At 37.4% G+C, this 21405-nt stretch overlaps 1 protein-coding gene across 2 annotated transcripts in view; it reads left to right on the top strand.

Moving 5' to 3' along the window:
• The first annotated feature begins 1150 nt into the window (after window positions 1-1150).
• Window positions 1151-21405, top strand: part of ECHDC1 (ethylmalonyl-CoA decarboxylase 1) — a 301457-nt gene continuing 281202 nt past the window's right edge. Inside the window, exons 1-2 of one of the 2 annotated variants that reach the window (XM_044064070.1) lie at window positions 1151-1258; window positions 18190-18411. In XM_044064070.1, coding sequence (XP_043920005.1) covers window positions 18192-18411 — 220 coding nt within the window. In that variant the 5' untranslated portion in view covers window positions 1151-1258; window positions 18190-18191. The other variant, XM_044064078.1, reaches the window with a different exon arrangement.

The following is a 21405-nucleotide window of genomic DNA, read 5'->3' as shown; positions in this document are numbered from 1 at the left end:
ATATAGCTTTCTTCATTTGCACATAGTTAAGCAACAAGTAAATGTCTGGTTCAGTGAAAAACTTATGAGAGCACCATTGCTTCACTTTCCTTCACAGAAACACGCTAAGTGGAGAGGTACACCAGTCAGTACTTTGGACAGTAATGGGTGGAAGAAAAACACCTGCTACCTAGCTGACTCTGTGGCAGCAGGTATAACAGCAGTGAGCTCTTATTTTGAGCACAGATGATACAGAGTTTGAATCCAGATGTCATCTTTTTTTACATATGCATTCATGATGTGATTAAATAATGACATGTAATAATTATTGGAATGCATGTATGTAACACCCCAGTGATTAATTAATAGTGCAGACTATCATCACATCTGCACCACTATGCATTATCATTTGGGTTATGACCCTAAAACGGGGTGTTTTTGCATTTATGTATGCATTTGCTTAATTTGTCTGTAACAGAACTGGTTATATGCAGGGTTAATGGGCTTATTACCTACTTAGTCCCTTAAACAATTCTTATAAATTATTCCTAACGACATACACTCATTATTATATAATTATATATTTATTATTATATTATTTTTTACGCTTTCCCTGTGTTACACGCAATTTTTTCTTTATGCTCCCTGGTTATGGCTGAGCAGATTCTATTTGACTTACCTGACTGATAAAACAATAAATACATATATATGCATTTAATGCATATAACTGAGTAGCGTAAACCACATCTGCCTAAGAAATTGTACATCAAACCTTTGGGTTTGTGACATGTCAAAGGCTAGTGCGTCCACATTGATTTTCTTGCTTGTATTACTTATCAACCTAATATTTAGAGTATGGCACGCTCCTCATAAAATGCTCAATAACTCCAGTACATTTTAAGAATGCAATTCTGCATACATTCTGCAAAAAGGTATGTTCCATATTTTGGATTAGTGCACCGCAAATGCCAACAAATGAAATACATAATTAAAGGTACTACCTAACTTTTGCTAACTACTATCTTTAACAATCACCAACAATATAAATAGTTAAAGAAGAAACCTCTAAGGCACGTTTACTGACACTACAAAACAACGTTACACAAACAGCAGCACCTTTTCATTCTAGCTGTGAGTACGTATTTACGCACGTATCAAACCTACAAATCAGCCAGCGAGTCGAGAACGTTAAAAGGTCATCTAAGCTTTTATTCATTTCCGCATGAAGAGGCGGGACGTAAGGGGGAGTTGTACAGCTTGTAAATCAGCTGTTGTTTTGGTAAGGGATTAAGGAATATTGTTAGGTAATTTTTTTCCATTTTATGATTAAGTTATACGTGACTTGATGAGTCAGACTGTTTTTTTTTTTTGCATTATTAAGAAAGTAAAGTTCGCGTGTAGAATGAGAAATATAACATACCTTCTTAAATTAGCAGGTATTATAACAGCATTCATAATATCTGCAAACCAATTAATTATCAACTGCTACCTCCCCCGGTCTTTCTTTATCTCACTCGCATATAGACTTCCCCCTTTCCTTGCAGTTCAGTCTGTACAATTTGTGCATTCCGTTAGTTACCATCTCTGTATACAGTTTTCAGTATATAATGTATGCAATGTGTTCCTGTATATCAATATGGGGTAGGCGATACTTGTATGCAAACTTTATTGAGGTATTTATTAAGACTGAAGGAATTGTTTATACAATGTATATTTTTGCATGTTTTCATCTGTGTTATGATGTACAGTTCCCATAGCCCTGTAGATATTAGCTCTGGTTTAGCATGTTGATGGATTTTGATACTGTTTGTATTGAGTTACTTTTGTCAGAGCAGTAATGTGCTCCCCCCCCCCCCCAGGAAAGGGGATTAAGTTGTGGACAACACTGTCCTAAATGTGGTTTATGATAATAAAACCGCCCTAAAATGATTTAATAACTTTATAATTTCTAACACCAGTATAACCAGCACTATTAAAACCAGTGTTCATGACTTCATAGCTGCGAAACTTATTTCTGAGTGCATCCCTGCAGGGTAACCGAGCTAAATTGAGATTGGGAGGGTTTGCTCAGCAGATTTAGTTAATGTTCTCCATGTATACTCGCTAAATTAACTCTTTGACATTAACCTTCCCTTAGTCTCCATTCCAACATAGCTTTCTTGTGATAGGAACTCCCAGTGTATATTTTTAAACACAAGCAAGTCTGCGCCGTGATAGGATTTTGAAAATGAGAATGTCAGCACATTTAGGTTTGTATGTAAGTACTAGACAAACTGCTCTTGTGGGCAATTTTAAGCCCAGCCAATTTCCCTTTTTGTGCTTGAAATAACCTGTTCATTTGGTTATAGATTGGCCTTACCCATCCCACGGTCGATATTTATATATTGTTTGCAAAGAGAATAACTGGGATCATACCATAATTTGAGGGGATCAACTGATGGGATAAAGCATTTAGGAGCTGCATCTGCCCATTAGTACAGGGAGCAGTCCTGGAGTAAAGTTTCTGTTTTCCATCCATAGATCGAAGTTGCACTTGATTTTGGATAGGGATGTACTTTTTTATGTGGATGGAGAGTCTGTTCTACAGCTGCAGTATCCTGTATGAGATATACCTGTCCCTCCGAACCATTCTGTTGATGTTGACAAAGAGGTTTAGATCCCTAGACTGAGTACTTCTGATGCCATTTGATTTGCTGATGTGCAGTAAGTTCATCAGTAATTGGTTGGATGATGTCTTGTATGCCAAGCATGGGTCACTTCTTAGCAGCCTGTAGGATACAGAGTATGGTGACAGGGCTTTGAGTTGTACATGTAGGACATTTTATGTAAGCCTTTTATACTTTTAGTGATGTAATTTTTCCATTGGGAAAAAAAATTACCATTCCACAGTTTCACTGTTGTATCCTAAAATAATAAAATCCTGATAAGACTATTGGGCCCTCAGTGAAAGAGATCCAGCACAAAAGATACCGCTCACTTCCAGTTTGTGTGTATGATATATACAGTGGATATAAAAAGTGTACACCCCCCCTGTTAAAATGCCAGGTTTTTGTGATATTTTTAAAAAAATGAGACCACAATAAATCATTTCAAAACTTTTTCCACATTTAATGTGACATATAACCTGTACAATTCAATCGAAAAACAAACCTGTTAGGCGAAAAAATATAAAAAATAAAAAAAGTATATTAAGCTGGAAGTGTGCACACCCTTAAACTAATACCTTGTTGAAGCATGAATTACAGCATTCAGTCTTCTTGGGTAGGAGCCTGTCAGCATGTGTCACATCTTGAGTTGGCAATATTTGCCTACTCTTCCTTGCAAAAGCGCTCCAAATCTGTCAGATTGTGAGGGCATCTCTTGTGCACAGCCTTCTTCAGGTCACCCCACAGATTCTCTATTGGATTTAGGTCTGGGCTCTGGCTGGGCCTTTCCAAAACTTTAACTTTCTTCTGGTGAAGCCATTCTTTTGTTGATTTGGATGTATGCTTGGGGTCATTGTCGTTTTGAAAGGTGAAATTCCTCTTCATATTCAGCTTTCTAGCAGACGCCTGAAGGTTTTGGGCCAAAAGCGACTGGTATTTGGAACTGTTAATAATTCCTTCCACCTGACTTGTTTGTTTTAGTACTGTATGCATTTTTCTAACAACTGTATGCTGTTACCTAGTTAGCTTTGTATTTTATGAAACAATGTGAATCTGTATTGTTCCCATTGAGGGCTACACAGAACTTACTCTGTACATACTCTGTAAATATGTTTTGTCTTTGAAGGTGTTTTTGTAGCTGTGTGCCTGTCTTAATGTGCTGTATTTATATCTGTAATCTGGAGCTTTTCTCTCCTGCCTCCACTGAAAATGGACATCTGTCCAATTGGACTATCCCGATCAACAAATGTAAAATAAAATAAAAAAAATAAATAAATGAATGAAAGTTCAAGTTCCAGCTGAAGAAAAGCAACCCCAAAGCATGATACTGCCACCACCATGCTTCACCGTGGGGATGGTATTGTTTTTGTGATGCGAAGTGTTTTTTTGGTGCCAAACATATCTTTTGGAATTGTGGCCAAAAAATTCAACCTTGGTCTCGTCAGACCATAACACCTTTTCCCACATGCTTTTTGAGACTTGATTTATTGTTTGCAAGTTTTAGCTGGGCCTCGATGCTTTTCTGTGTAAGAAAAGGCTTCCGTCTTGCAACCTTACCCCAGAGTCCAGACATATGGAGACTATAGGAGATTGTTGTCACATGTAGTACACAACCAATACTTGCCAGCAATCTCTGCAGCTCCTTCAGTGTTGCTGTAGGTCTCTTGGCAGCCTCTCTGGCCAATTTCCGTCTTGTCTTCTCATCAGTTTTGGAGGAACATCCAGTTATTTGCAACATCAGTGTTCCATATTTTCTCCACTTTTTGATGACTCACTTCACTGTGTTCCATGGTATATCCAATGCTGCAGAAATTTTTTTGTACCCTTCTCCTGACTTAATACCTTTCAACGATGAGATCCCTTTGATGCTTTGCAAGCTCTCTGAGAACCATGACTTTTGCTGTAGCAGGTAACTGAGGAGTTGTTTGTCTTTCAGCTTTTTCCCGGTAAGGGGTCGCCACAGCGGAACTCTGGTCCTAGTAGGATTTTCCTGACATTACTCAGTTGCCAGCTGTTGCAGGCAATTGAGTAATGTCAGGAAAATCCTACTAGGACAGATGAACTTTATTTGGGGTTAATCAGACTCTCTTTAATTGATGGCAGGTGTGTACCCAAGAAGACTGAATGCTGTAATTAAATCAAAAGGTGCTTCAGCAAAGTATTCGTTTAACGGTGTGCACACTTATGCAACCAGCTTATTGTCCGTTTTTTATTTTTTATATTTTTTTCCCCTAACAGATTTGTTTGTTTTTCATTTGAATTGTGCAGGTTATAGATCACATTAAAGGTAGGAAAACCTTTAAATGCTTTATTGTGGTCTCATTTCTTTATATCACAAAAACCTGGCATTTTAACAGGGGTGTTTACACTTTATATCCTGTGTGTGTGTGTGTGTGTGTGTGTGTGTGTGTGTGTGTGTGTGTGTGTGTGTGTGTGTGTGTGTGTGTGTGTGTGTGTGTGTGTATATATGTATGTATATATATATATATATATATATATATATATATATATATATATGTGTGTGTATATATATATATATACACACACACGAGACAACGGTGAAACTTCAGAAGGCTGGACTGTCAAAATTTCACTCTCTGAAACTAATTAGTGGGCCACCGATGACTACTATACGAACGAAAGCAAACTAAATCCACTAACTTAAGAGGGTGGCTTCACCCCCCAATTAAATATACTAACTCTGAAATCGCACTACATTGGAGAATGGGGCAAAGATCAACATGGTGGCCCAGTGGTTAATTTCCTGGTGTGAAATTGGGACATTCCCGGACTTCAGTTTTCTGAAGTTTCTGAAAAGTAACGGAAATTAATGTTTTAAAGTGGAGCTGTGTGTGTGTGTGTGTGTGTGTGTGTGTGTGTGTGTGTGTGTGTGTGTATATATATATATATATATATATATATATATATATATATATATATATATATATATAATGTGTGTGTAATATAAATATATATATAAAATATGCATACATAAATACATGTGTGTATAGAATAAAAAAATATATATAAAATATGTATACATAAATACATGTGTGTATAGAATAAAAAAAATATATATAAAATATGTATATAAAATATGTATACATAAATACATGTGTATATAATAAAAAAAAAAAAATATATATATATATATATATATATATATATATATCTATATGTATATATGTACACACACATATATACATATATATATATATATATATATATATATATATACATATATATATATATATATATATGTGTATAATAATGTATATCCCAACACTAGACAAACTATAGAAAAATAGTCTTCATCCAGAATTGCCACCTTTTCTCCTACAAGTGGAATACATTATGGTCAAGACAAAGTACAGTGATTGCTGTCTGGTTCCTAATGACATTCTTCTAAACACTGATAAAGGCCTCCTTACAGGTTCCCTATTTGAAGACCTTATGAAGACATTTGACTTCATTAATAACACTTTTCTTCTAAACAAACTGCCTGAAATTTGAATCTGCGCAGACAGTTTTACAAACTTTCTCATGGACAGACGCACAAAAATATAGTGCACCCAAACAGTTTCTGCTTTGGTTACCAAGTGGGTGCCATAAGGAGCCATTCTTGCCCCACCCCTTTTCTGCATATTCATTAACAAACTTCCCTTTGACTTTCACCATCTCCTACTCATCTTGTTCCCCAATGGCATGGTCATATACTAGCCAAGCAACTTGCTTGCTGTTGTTCAGTTCTAATTGCAGTCAGACTTGAGCTACTTCAGTAGCCTGTAAACCATATACTGCTTCTCTACCCCTCCAAGATTAAAACTGTTATTTGGAACTCAAAAAAAAAATTAGATGAGCACCTCTCTCTCTGACCTACTCAACCATACTAAAGAGACAACCATCATTTTTAAATACCTAAACTCCTTTCTGGACCACAATTTCCCCATTACTAAGCCACAGCAGCCATTTGAAAAGTTCTCCTCTCTCTTAATTGGAATATGGGCTCCCCTTTATCGCATCTGCCTCCAAGAAAAATGCCACATTCCTCTAGACCATCTCCAGCACTATCTGCTGATTCATTACAAACTTGCTTAATAGTGGAGACTACTGCCTTGTAAAACAAGACTACTTTGGCTATCCATAAAACAAAGAGCAAATTTAATATTAGAATCCAAACTAAACAAATTTCTGAAACTTGTCAAACATTTAACACCACCTCCCATAGCTAAACTTTACAATAAAACCTCTTCATATAACCTAAGATACTACTCCTAATCCAGTGCATCGCTCATTATATACCTTGGACCCAACTTCAGTGGACTGCACATGTGTTCTCCACACAGGTGCCTACTTCTTGGCAGGCTCTCCCCATTGACCTAAAATACACTAACTCCAAATTCAGAGAGAAACTCAAAAAATGCCTTTTCTACCAATGCAAGTGCTCTTGCTTTTCTACTGGACAGAGCTCCTGGCCTGCTGTCTGTGTCTCATATCCTCTTTGCTGTATTCATAGAAGCATTTATGCTAAACTAATCTTACAAACTATTGTAGATTATGCTCAGTATGAATATTTTACCTCTGTGGCATTACACTGTACTGTTGTACCTGTGTAGTTACTGTGATCTTTTTATTGCTATGAAGTTCTGTTATCTTCTTTGTAAAATGTTTTATTCTGTTTTTTTTAATGTAGACTGGGCCTAACATTGGTTATCTTTCATTAGTGCACAGCACCATCAAACAAATATAAATATTCTTGCAGTTTTCCAGGAAAAGGGTTTGTTGGTGTCACAGTTTCTCACTTTGAGTAAGTGACTGAATGCTTTTAATGAGTAGAATGTTTTGGCACCACAAGTGGTATGTAAGCATCCTTCATTGCCTTCATTCACCAATAGAGGCACAGATACAAGTTTCTCAATTCCAGCTTCCAAATGTATATAAACAGGACTTCCTCAGATATATTTGTTTACATGGTTTACTATCAGTTATATTTGTTTGCAGGGTTTACTATCAAAATCTCGAAAGCTGATAAAAAAAATCCATTTGGAACCTCAAACGGAAAGGCCAAATGACAGATTTCACATAGGTAAAATGTCGAATCTGCTGAATGAATTCAGCAGATTCAACAACTTCCCATTGAATATAAAATGTGATGCCTGCATAGGAGCTCAGGTAAGTGTAACTCCTACACTTCACATCACGTCTTTGCAGAGGTACAAGCTGTCCTGCACCCCCCTGTGGGGGGATGCAACCACACACACACACACACACACACACACACACACACACACACACACACACACACACACACACACCCCTACTAACTAATATATATTCCAACTCTTGAGATTGCAGTACAGTGGGGAAAGGGATGACTGTCTCAGTCTGCACTGTACTCCGATCTCTAGCCCATAGATAGAGTTCATATCAGAGAATGCACAGTGGCATTCACTGATATGAAGTATCGATGGTCGGCAATACAGCACTTGACCATCTGCTGTCTGATATCCCAAATGGAAAGAAAAAGCTCATGCTATGCTTAATCCCAGCAACAGTCACAAAGTAAAATCCACAAAGAAAAAACGTTGCTGGAAACTGCTGATGTAAAACCTGGAGTTTATTGACAACACAAAACAGCTCGTAGTTAGCGCTTTCGGGCCAAAACCCTTCTTCAGACTTAAACAGATACGGACATATTTAAAATACTCCTCAACCAACCAGATTTCAATAAAAAGCCCGCCTTTTCTTAAGGGCTGGCTTAAGGGGCACTGCTTCATTTAATCCTGGAAACCTGTGTGCAGCTAACTCAAGAATCCATTTAGATTCTACCCATTCAGTTGTTTGCTTAATGTTACCACCTCTATTATTCAAAACAACATTTTGTATAACCCTAAAACTGAAGTGATGTGTGGGGTGGTTCTGTATGTGTCTGTATAAGGCATTGTGTTAATCAGAGTTCCTGATTGATGACAAATGCTGTAAGACTCTGACTTTAAGCATGTTGTTGGTCTTACCCACATAATAACTCGAACAGGAGTTAGTTTGCCAAATATACTACATCTGTTGTCCTGCATGTTGCTCTCCCTTTTAACTGAAATCTCCTGCCATTTACAGGATGAACAAAGACCACATCTCTATTGATGTGGTCACAAGCCTTACAGTGACCACAGGGTACCATGCCCTTTGTTATTGGCAGAGCTTTTGTAGTATTGGCTACCCTCTCTTTACATAACATGTCCTTTAGATTTCTGTTCCTCCTGTAACCAAATTGTGGGTTACTACCTACAATGTCCCTTAAAGAATCATCACTGGTGATGATATTCCAACACACTCACACACACACCCCTACTAACTAATATATATTCCAACTCTGAGATTGCACTACAGTGGGGAAAGGGATGACTGTCTCAGTCTGCACTGTACTCCGATCTCTAGCCCATAGATAGAGTTTATATCAGAGAATGCACAGTGGCATTCACTGATAAGAAGTATCGATGGTCGGCAGTACAGCACTTGACCATCTGCTGTCTGATATCCCGTCTGCAGAGAATCTACGTTCAGGATTTTGATAGTAAACCTGTTTACTGTGGTAACAAACCTGATCAAACCTCTGCCTTGTTCAAAGAATCTTCAGAGGTTCACACAATGTGCCAGTCTGTACGCATCTTGCTCTCATTTGGCCATTATGTCTCCTCACTGACTAACCATGACCAATTAACACTGCATAAGGCATAGGACCCAAACAACTCTGTTATGCTATAATGCATATAGGGCCCGGAGTATAATTTGTAACCTAAACTTGAGCTGTGAATCACCATGGCTTCTCAAGTCATTCCTGGAAGGGGTAAAGGTGAATTTGGTGGCAAGTTACCATTTGCTTGGAGTTCATTACACAACTTTACTCCTCTCCTTTTTAGTTTTTTTTTTTTTTTTTTTTTGACATGCTGATATATGCCAAACCATCATATGTATGATCTGTTTAAACCTTTTTTTCTGCGAAATTACAGAATGAATGATTTAATATTTTTATTATTACAGAACAATCTTGCAGCATGATTGACTGTTGAATTTCACAATATACAACTGTCTGTGATACTTGATGCTAGTATTTTAAAATAGTGTGGCACAAATATTGAGTTTAGCTATGTTCTGCCATCCTTTCAAAACATTCATCCAGCTATTTCAGTTTCATCTCTTGCAGTCCACTGTTTAATTTGTTGAGCATGAATTGGTGAATTGTCCAGACCACCTAATATTGTTACTTGATCAGGTATATCCACGTGTATGTGCTTTTCTAACCTTATAAGTTAGTGCACTGGCTTGAATGTTTAGAAAAAAAAATAAATCTGAAAAATTGGTCATTGAGAGTTCCATAAAGATGCAGACTTCCTTCACCAAAAAAAAAAAAAAAAAAAGGTGGAAAACAATTCTTGAAGCCATTTTTTCCCACTTGCTAAGCACAATCTGTCACATATATATTTCAGCCATGAAATTGTCTTCATGCAGTCACAGGAAAGTTTAGGTCAAACATAAGTCTTAACTGTCTGCCCCTGAGCAAATTAATTAACTAAATGGAAGTATGCACCATCATGGTAGTTTTTTTTAGTGCTGAATGATAGTGACATCAAATGATGTGGTAAAGATGTGAAGGCATAGTAATGGTAGACATAGCAAGCACATCTGGCTTAGTTTGCTTAGTGGCCCTGACATTTGAAAAGCTGGATAGGAAGTCTAGTGAAGGGATGTAGCCTGTGGTGAGGAATACAGAAACTTGGAGGCCACTGGCTAGGTGCAAATTCCTTAGAGAAGACCTAGAAGAACCCCTCCCATTCTTGTGGTTTGCGGTTGGGCTGCAAAGTTGGAAACACTCCATATGGAAGCTAAGATAATGTCTCCCTTGGACTGCCCTTTGCACATTCCCTTTAGTCATGATAGGGGGTGCATCCGTGTATGTCTGTGTGGGATGGCATAATGGTTAAGGTGTTTACCTTGCAGACACAAAGTGCAGGGTTTGATTCTCACATGGGGTAATTGGCTAGGCTTGAAATTGCCCACAAGGGCAGTTAGCCTAGTACTAACCTATGAACCTATGGAAGGGGACATGAGGGCAAAAGTCAGAAAACGCAATCCGCCCCTGATAACTGCTTTAATGATGGCCCTTCTTGTCAGCTCTGACTCTGGTGTCATGGAACAAATGGCTCATTTGGCATACAGTAGGGGCAAAGTGTGAAAAAAAAATACAGTTAGCACAAGAAAGAAATCCCTTAGAAGATTGACCTCCATTTTTATCATTATTCTCAAACTTCTGATATGTACTTCAGTCAGTCATTCATTATTGGTTGTCTCCAGACATGAATGATTTTTGGTTTGTAAGCTGGCCATAACTTCTGAATTGGTTAATAATTAAGTTTGAAAATGCCTATCATTCTGTCCAGCTGTGTGGTCACTTAACAGAAATCTTTTTCAGTGGAAGTTAGTGGGGAGGATGTGTTTTGACAGATTATATTTAGACTTGTGCTATAACCCTCCAGCTGCTCTAAAATCAGATCCAAAAAAATTCTGGAATGCCATAAACCAAATATTTAATCTTGGTAATCCTACTTCACTTAATCCATCTCCTGACAAATCTCCCGAAGAGACTACTAACTCCTTAAACGCAGTGGCAGCTGGTAACTTCAAATCGAAGGGGGGGAGGGGTTTGCAGGAGATAGATGAATGGGTGGGGTCAATGGGAAGGGGTGGGGCCAACTAGAAACTGGAGGAGCTATGCTAAAAAACCACAAAAACTGGAACTTTAATTAAATATGCTGCCCTGGGTGCCAAACCATCATTATGAGAGTCCAGTCAAGACAAAATGAAGTGTAGAAGAAAAAAAAATAGTTCAATGCATTGGCTGCATGACAGCTTACTTAATATCTAGACGGAAACAAAAAAAGTTGTGAAGCATGAAAAAAAAAAACTTTTTAAATACATTACTGGAATGCCAGTCAAAATCAAGTACAAGAAAAACAAGCAGCACTCATCTCAAACCACTTCTCCTTGCACTGCAGTTCTAATTATAATTTATATTCAGCTTTATAAAAAGTACCAAGTAACATGCTGAAAGTAGCAATGGTATCCCCACTTGTAAAAATGTTTCTTATCCAAAAAAGACCTGCTGCCTGACAAGTATCTACTTGTTTCATTGGGAAAACATGATCAAAGTAAAAAATGAACAGCAAACAAAAAACAAGCTCAAGGCAAATTGCTTAAAGGATTACTGCACAGGTTATGGACCACACATGATAGATTGGCATTCTGTTTAGTTTATGGGTAAAGCCTGCAAAGATGACTGCAAGGCTCCAACAAAGGTAATGAGCTTCTTAAAATACTGTAATCCTGTCCTTTATTACAAATACTGTCATATGCATTTCAGTACCCAAGGCTTATATGTTATCTAGTTATGCAAGTATTCTCTGCATCACAACAATAAAAAGGCTTTCAGTGTTTGTAATTCTTTAACAGTAAGCTTACTTGCATCTTACAGTCTCCGACGAGCTTACCTGATGGTCATGAAATCATTGCTACTTAAACATAGAGCAACAGGCACTTTCTGAATAAGAAGCATAATCAACAGTATAAAAATATGACAGAAAACCAGAACATTCTGCAAAATCAAGCAAGACAGATGAAAAGCCAATGTAGTACTTGTCTACCTTGGATTGGGGGGGGGGTACTCTGCACACACTGCATCACTGCTCCTTGCCTTGCTTGGACACATCGAGTCACTACATGGGGGAGTGGGGTGCAACAAGTATGTTACAACTTGAAATGTCTCTGGCTGATTGCAAAGGCCCTGATACATTTGTCATACTTCTCAACCACAGAGCAAGAAATCTGGACAAAGTCAGGCCCAAAATTAATGACGATATTTAAATATTGTTCTTATAAACTTTCTAATAGAATAGTAGGTCCTGAATTAGTATGAATTTTCTGAAGGGTATGAAATCTGAAACGGAAATGTCTGTCATTATTTTCTTACGTCAATCTTTAATGATTTGCCACTAATTTGCCAGAAAACCACAATTTCTTTTAAAAATGGACCAAAAATGTGATGCAAAAAATATAAAATAGCCACACAATACAGCTGGGAAACTGTCAAAGAAGGGACACTTTTTAATATTAGCACTGTTAGCTTGAGCAGCTGACAAAATAACCAAATCTACATGCATTTCTGAAATAAAAGTAATCTATAACTCTGATTATCATGTTTTCTTCCAACATTGACATTTTGCGGAGGGATTAGAGGGAGAGCAACATTTTGAGCCAAAATCAGGGACAGTTAAGAGGTTTGGATATACCCAGTTCTATAAAGCATTTTGCACGTACCTCTCAACCTGTTAATGCAGGAAATATGGATAAGGCCAAATATACTGGGGGAATATACAACCAGTACTAAAAATCGCTCTTGTATAGACTCAGTTGATAGAACAGGTCTTGCTTTGGCATACATTTTTCCTGAAGGTTTTGAAGTCTGAAACTCGGTGTCTGTCATTATTTAATGACATAATTCCTAAATAATTTGCCAGAAAACCACAAATTTTATGAGGAACAAACCAAAAAGAAGAAGCAAAAATCTGTTCATTCTGTGAAAATCTGGACAGTTGAGAGGTATAGTTCAGCTAAGCCGGGGCTGTCTGAGTTTGCCATCCCCCCCCCCACAAAATCATGGTTGAATGGAGCCACCCCCTGCAGCCATTCCAATGTCCCATTACTTGGTTATTTCGCCCCATTTGCCATAAACATTGCAATGTGCATACTGCTTTAGTTCTACAATGATTTGGATTTCACTTAAGTTTTATTTTGTATTTTACAGCACAAACACTAAAACATCTGCTAAACGAAGCAATGCAGTCTCACAATGAAAATAGACTTGGCATTAAAACTCTACCCTTGAAACTCACATTCATTGAAACAGCAGTGAAATCCACATTCAAAGAAAATACATTTGGGTAGTATAAAGATTAACTTTGGGCTGTTTTCAAATGATAGGCCCTTTGCACACAAAACATACATGTGTTATGTGATGCACCTTCCTGGACTGTATTAAATTATATTCCTTGTATAATACAGTACATTTGTTAGAGGGTGTTTTAAATGTATTGTTTTGAACATTTTTCCAGTAAACAATGAAACAAAATGCATGCATCAATAATGATAAAACTGCCCAATTGAGAACATTTCCATTATAAAAAAAAGTCTACTCAGACTTATACAATCCACCAGTATCAGTAAATATGCACAAGCTCTGCAGAAGTAAGTCATCTAAATAATTCCACATTAAAGATATCTATAACTAATGAAAAGGTTGCTGCTAGCAAACAACTTTATATTTCCTGGTTTTATCGAAAAATAGTGTCTGTTGCCCCTGAGGAATAAATTGCCTATATTACATAAAAAAAAAAAAAGATAAGCTAGTAATATTGCAATAGGAAATGGATGGCAAACTGATAACAGGTTTATAGTTAGTATCTTCGCCAAACAGGACATTCTCAGTATGGCAGCATCCACCCCTTGTGGGAGTAGAACCCACAGCCTTCTGCATCAAAAGAAAGTACACACCCTGTTGTGCTATTAACAAGGCAAGCCGACTCAGCATAAGCAGCACTACACTTCTCTTCCCCTGCAGCTCTCAGCTCCTTGTAAAATCTACTCAATACTCAACTGCATCTCAACTTCACAGCACAAGAAGTCTGGAAAAAGCCAACATTTATTGGGGGGGGGGGGTCAAAAGCCCAAAAAACAGGGACACATTAAACATTGCTTGTATAACCTTGGAAGGTTGCTAGAATAAAATGCTGTGTTACCACCATACATTTTACTGCCCAGGTCCCTGTGCAAAACAGTCAGAGCAACACACCACTATGCCAAATCAGCTGCTTTGTGAAAGAGAGGAAGACTGAAACTTAAATGGCTACCATTTATTGAATTCAATTCTCACCATGGCTGTCAACCTCTTAGCACAAAACACCTGGACAAACCCAGTAATGAGGGAATACAGCCATCAAACATATTCAGTGAATTCAGTTCTTGCCATAGCTGTCAACCTTAGTACAAAAAACCTGGACGAAGCCAATAATGGGGGAATACAGTCCCAAAAATAGGGACAAATTTCAAATATTCATCTTATAAACTTAGCAGCACAAAACCTTTTAGTCTAGCAATTTTCTATGTATTTTCTGAAGAATATGAAGTCTGAAATTCAGATGCCTGTCAATTTTATTTATTTAACATTTGTTAACCAAGTCTGATGGAACAAAAACAATTTTCAGCAAAAGCCCGGGGAGAAATGCTGCAGACACATGTCTTTGTAAAATGGCAGGACATCAGAGCAAACCTACACAAACACAGGGAGAAGATGCAGACACCGCACAAAAGGCACCCCAGCCAAGAATTTAAACCAGAGAACCTGTAGCTGTGAGGCAGCAATGCTACCACTGCACCATCAAATATTTAAGAAATTAAACATTCAGAAACCTGAAGTCTGAAATTCAAATGCCTGTCAATTTTATTTCACATTTGTTAACCAGGACAGTCTGACTTGGAACAAAAAACAATTTTCAGCAGAGGCCCAGGAAGAAATAATGTAGACACATGTCTTTGTAACATGGGAGGACACAAAAGCAAACCTACACAAACTTAGGAGAAGATGCAGACCCCACACAGAAGGCATCCCAGCCAAGAATTAAACCTGAGAACCTAAAGCTGTGATGCAACAATGCTACCACTGCACCATCAAATATGTAAGTATTTAAATATTTAGAAACCACAGATATTATGAGGAACAGAACAGATCAAATATGAGGCAAAAATCTGCAAATTATTTACAAATGGTGGTGGGTAGGGAATTCAGGCCCTTGCCACCTGCATACAAGGTACAGGGTTCAAGCCCGAGGTATTCCACACCACCATGAGTTCTCTCAAGCCACCAGTATATAGCAACTGGGGCATTTCACACATGCACCTTCATCTCTGCAGGGCTGAGATGTCTTACCCCCTATCTAGATTGCTGAGAAAGCAGTTGTGTTCCTGTGTAGTGTGCGCATATGTGTTTCTTTACTTTTATTTATTTTTGTTTTCTAGGTGGGAGGGCTGCAGTCCTATAGCACTAGCCACCCCTGCTTCAACGTCTATTTCATTCAGTCAATAGCCAAACTTTTCAATCCTAATCTAAAATACTCCAGTAACAATGTTTCTAATTGCTTGGAACCTCCACCCCCAGCCAACTCTGCAAACTCTTTTTTCCTTAAAGCAGTCCTTAATCCTTACATCAAAACACTTCTTTCCAAACTAAAACCAAGCCCTGTTTCTGTTGATAGTATCCCATCTTAATTTCTTCAGATAGCTGATCCCTGTATTGCTTTGCCAGTATCTATTTTAAAAATAATCAACCGTTCCATCTCTGAAGCTAAATTACCTGCTATCTGGAAACAATTCTACATCATACCGATTCATAAAGGTGGTAATTCCACAGAGCTCTCAAACTTCAGACCAATAGCTATCCTCTTCCCTCTGTCTAAAGTCTTGGAAAAATGTATACATACACAGGTAATGCAATATCTTATACAGAGCCCACTCCTCACTCCCACTCAGTATGGTTTCCGACCCAAACATAGTACCACTACAGCTCTACTTTCCTTTCTGAACACCATTTCTATAGCTAGAGATAATCATAAACTTATCTCATGCTTATTCCTTGACCGCTCAAAAGCCTTTGACACTGTCTCACATCCTTGGGTACTGAATAAACTCTCTGATCTCAACTTGTCTACTACAACAATAGCATGATTCTCCAGCTGTCTCACTGACTGACAGCAATCAGTAAGATGGCACTCCTCACTATCCTCTCCCCTTCCAGTGAAAATGGGTGTTCCCAAGGATCCATCCTTGGACCACTGCTTTTCAATATCTTCACCAACTCACTCTACTCTTGTCCACAGTCCTCATTAGTCCAATATGCAGACGACTCCACAGTTATCACCATTGCTAACTCACCCTCTGAACTTCTAACAGCTACCCAGTCTTCTTTCAACTCTGTTGAAACCTGCCTCACCAATAATCAGCTCATCCTTAATCCCAAAGAAAAAACAACTCTTGCTCTTACTACCCAAAACTGTTACTCGTATCAAATCTACTTTTCAAAGAAAATCACTAAGTCACACTCTCATAGTTGCTGACTAAACTCCTTGGTGTAACCATTGATGATCAGCTAACATTCGACCTCCATATAAATAACTGCATCAGGAAAACCCATCAAAAACTAGGACTTCTCTACAGAAATAAAAAAATTCCTAACCCTGACTAGAACCACAGTCACCCATGCTTACCTTTTGCCATGCCTAACATACTGCTCCCAAATACTCACAAATCTTAAGTCCACCTTACTTAGCAAACTCGAATCAAGCTATCACAAAATAGCCAGATTTGCTGCACAACAAATCTACAGATTTCACCACTGTGTCTCCCTCAAACATCTAAACTGGCTCAAACTACCACACCTCCTACTCCTCTGTCAGCTCCAAATTATACAGTCCATTATTTATTCACCATCCTACTGTCCAGCACTAGGCACCATAATCTACTACTATGTCCCATCCAGACTACTCAGGAGCTCCTCCCAAGACCTTTTACAAATCTACAAGCCCAAGTCCAAAATAGGAGCCATTACATACAGCTAACATCCCTCTATCGCTTGGAACAAACTCCCACAAGAAGTTAGATCACTTTCACATCCTAAGTATTCAAACTAGCCACTAAAGAGTACTTAAAAAGTCACTGGATTTGTACCTGTTCTCAGCCTCCTTGAATATATCTTCACTAAATAACAAACCTAACTTCCTATGTCTTGCCATCATTTCTTCTCCTCTATACCAAAACATTTACAACTTAAACTAGTCTACTTCATCATTTTTACCTAACACTATCTCCTTTCCTTCTGCTACAGTATTCTTCATAACATTTTACAGATAATTGTAACTGCATATATATGATAACTGTTCTACAAGTTTTATTATGAATGATTATAATGTTAACTGTGTTTGTAACTGTTATATTTTTTGTAACTATGTTTTGGAGCTTTTTCTCCCCGGGCCTCTGCTGAAAAAGAGCGTTTGCTCAGTCAGACAATCCCGGATAACAAATGTTAAAATAAATAAATAAAATATTTAGATTGCATATCACAGAAACACTTTTATTCTAATTTGCAAAAAAAAAGTTATTTCTTTTCATGGCACACCACTTTTCATTGTTTCAGAAATGTTAATCAGCATAAGTCAATGTACTTCGGCCTTAGTTTTACCAGTAACATCAGTGCAATCTATTCCTGTGTTCCTAGATATCTAAATTAGACACACATACAAAGCCTTAGGAAATATCTGAGTATATGATAGACTTGAGATTTAATTGTTTTTCTCCTTCCACTCTTCTGTTTCTGTGTTCTGTGCCTGCCAAGTACTACAGGACATCTTTTTACTCGTTGAGTACTACAGCTGAAAGAGCATTATGTATGTTTATCTTTTCTCCCTAGAAATGGCAGCTTATGTTCGTAAGAGCTTACTGCAGTCGACTTGGAGAAGATTACTACAACAGAAGCATAGGTTGGTGTACACTGCTTCCCAAGAATTTAACGAAAATGAGATTACAGAAAAATTGCAGCAGTTTCCAGGTGGATCTATTGACCTTAAGAAAGGGAATGATGGCATTGCTTTTCTCACTGTCAACAATCCTAGTAAGATGAATGCATTCTCAGGTAAGAAGGTGCTCATTCTGTTTAAAAAAATGTACATTTGTTATTGGAGCTATTTTATTACTTTCTGGTACTTTTTTGTATTGTGTACACGGTGTTCTTGAAGACCTCACATTACAAAGATTCATATTATATTTTTGCTAGATATATAAACTATATTTGATTAATTTAATTTACTGTAAGCCCTTCTTTTTTATTAGTTGTTGTTGTGCAAGTACAAGGATTTACTTTTTGGGCTACCGAGTGAACCAAATGTAATTAAGTTACTGATTTAATGAGTGTTGTGTTGTGGAAATATGAACATGGAGAAGAATATATTCAAGTTACCAAACAGTGGTTTGCGGGGCTTGACTGCTTATTAATTAAAAATTGTACATGTGTTAAAATGTGTAGATGACATTGAATACAAGTCAAAAGTCAGGTATATAAAATCATTATTTTTAAAAAAGTTATGCTGGTTAAAGTCTATAGTTTGTGTTCAGTTTTTTAATTCTTACTAACTCTGTATTATGAAGTTCCTGAGTGTACTTTGCTAAAAGCTGTTTAGAATGAAATAGTTCTTACAGAGTGGCTTTAAATGTGTGAAGTTTAATATGCTGCTGTGAAAGAAAGTAAGATTTTCACACTGTAAGAAAATGTGTACTTGTGGGCAAATACATAGGTGCCTTTCTGAAGAAAACCGAACCTAGTCTTTGATAGTCATCTGTCAGTTTAGGGCCAGGTAATGACTTGTCAGATCTTTATTTCATCTTAAAATTAGCATCTAAACTGTCCGTGGTTGTGCATGCTTCAGTTTTATTCCATCTGACTACTAAAATGCCCTTAATGAGCAAAGCTTTCCATACAGGCAGTCGGAATAAAGTGGTATAAACAAAACCTCTGCATCAGCCCTATTGGAGGCTCATTGTCTGTATGTCTAGATTTTTTATAGTACTAGTTTTCTCTTTTAAGCCCTGTATGGGAATGGTTCCATTTTCCTGAAGGATCATGCTTTGTGCTTATGCATTCACTAATCCACTACTTCACCCAGATTAGAAGCTTCTTTAGTGCTTTTCCAGAGATCTCTGAATGCCTTCTTATCTTGCAAATACCTTCTCATTTTTATTAGACATTTTTTATTCTAGGGTATGATACTGATTTTTATAAAATTTGATTCTCTTCAGATTACCAACACACACACACACACACACACACACACACACACACACACACACACGCATATTTTCTGGCTTTTATGACCTTATTTTAGTAAATGCACTTTAGGGGAAACCTTGTTTCACCCTTACCCTAACCTTCTCTGTCTTCAGTTTCTATAATTAATAAATACATTGTTGTATCAAAGAACTGCTAATGTGATATTCCTGAAAGATGAACTGCTAATGTGATGTTCCTGAAAGATTCTTGTGTTTCTTTCTTACAACCTCACCCAATATTTACTCTCTCAGGGTATCCAAATTACACTTTTTGTAGCTGTCTCTGTGATGTGGAGAGGTGGTGCCCTGACTGTAACTCAGACAATCAAGTTTTAATTATCTGCCTAGCTTTGGAGGAGGAGATGGGGGAAGGGAGAGAGAAATGGCAGTGCTTTGCTTTCCCACCTCACCCTGCATGTAGGGAGTGAATGTGTATCTCTTGGTACATTTCACAGTTGTGTTCCTGGTGAAAACTGAGACCCATTGAAGGGAGAAAAGCAGATCCCTAAGAAGAGGCTAGGGTTGTGAGGGTAGTAGGAAATGTCATGTAGTGAGTGATGTGTCCATTGCATGCCCCACTCCAGTGTGCTGTATGAGGCACACTCTGGGAAAGTTGCATCGTAAAGCAGAAATTCTTTTGATGGTTGCCACCATGTTGACTGCAGTATAATTGTCTCTTTTCTCACATAGCTAATAAATGGGCCCTACTGTTTCTCTGAGTAAACAACAAAAGGGTAGAGCTGAGGTGACCAATCAGGTAGTAGACAGGTGTAAGTTTCTGAGGAAAAAAATTTTTAATTTGGCTTAAAATATTAGGTATGTAGTTATCTCATATCACACCACAAAATTTAGTTGGTTGCTTTGTCAGAGATGTTTCTTGGAGCCAACAAAATGAAATAACCTTTCACTTAATGCTTGTGTCTTTTCGTTCTTTCTCTATCTTTCCTTATCCCATGTAAGATCTGCACTGAATTTCTTCCCTATAATCACAGTTTTTAACATATTTCTTGTTACTGTTTTCTGTTGCCAGTATTGTAAAGCTTTAGTTAAAATTTAAAATCTGTGTTCACAAGATAAATCCACTATGAAGTTTAAATATATACCTTTTCTGCATAGTTCCCACATCTGAAAAATGGTGGAATTATAGTCCTTGAGACATATTCATTTGAATGAAAAGATTGTCTTTTTATACCTAGAGTCACACGAGTTTAAATGGTGCGGTAACACTCTGCTAACTTGGCAAGTACAATTTGGGGAAAGCTATGTTGAACAGGTAAAGAATGTTCTGGATTTCAGTTTCTTTCCCCAGAATACAAATGCAAAAGAGAAAAAACTCCTCAGTCCCATCCTGACCCTCTACTTTGTGTATTTTTTCTCATAGTCAAGTTGAATTAATCCAGTTTTACTAGATGTGTTCTAAAATTTACCTTCCTGGTCTTGTAGCATCATCTGTCTTTGTACGTTCCCCTCATAAGTTGTTGCATGCTTGGAAGGCCCTTACAGACTTTGTATGTAATTTCAAAATGTCCTGCAGAACTTCTGTGTTTATTTCAAGCAGTTATCTCTACATTTGAAATTGATTACTTTTTATTATGAATTTCAAAGGTGCCCCCTTTTTAATGACAGAACTATTCATCTTTTAAATCTTCTTTGAATTGGCATTTCCTGTAATGCTACACAGTTTCGACATTCGTTGAGTCAACTTATGTAGTTTTCTACTGTTCTTTGTGTACTTCCTGAGTTGGATTTTCTTTTTCATGTTTTTCTCTGACCAGCTCTGTTCTTAATTCTTTTATCTAAATTA

The sequence above is a fragment of the Protopterus annectens genome, chromosome 1.part0 (assembly GCF_019279795.1).
Source record: "Protopterus annectens isolate FY-2018-M chromosome 1.part0, PAN1.0, whole genome shotgun sequence".
NCBI lineage: Eukaryota > Metazoa > Chordata > Ceratodontiformes > Protopteridae > Protopterus > Protopterus annectens.
Note: the sequence above shows the minus strand (reverse complement) of the source record. Positions and strands in the feature narration are given on the sequence as shown.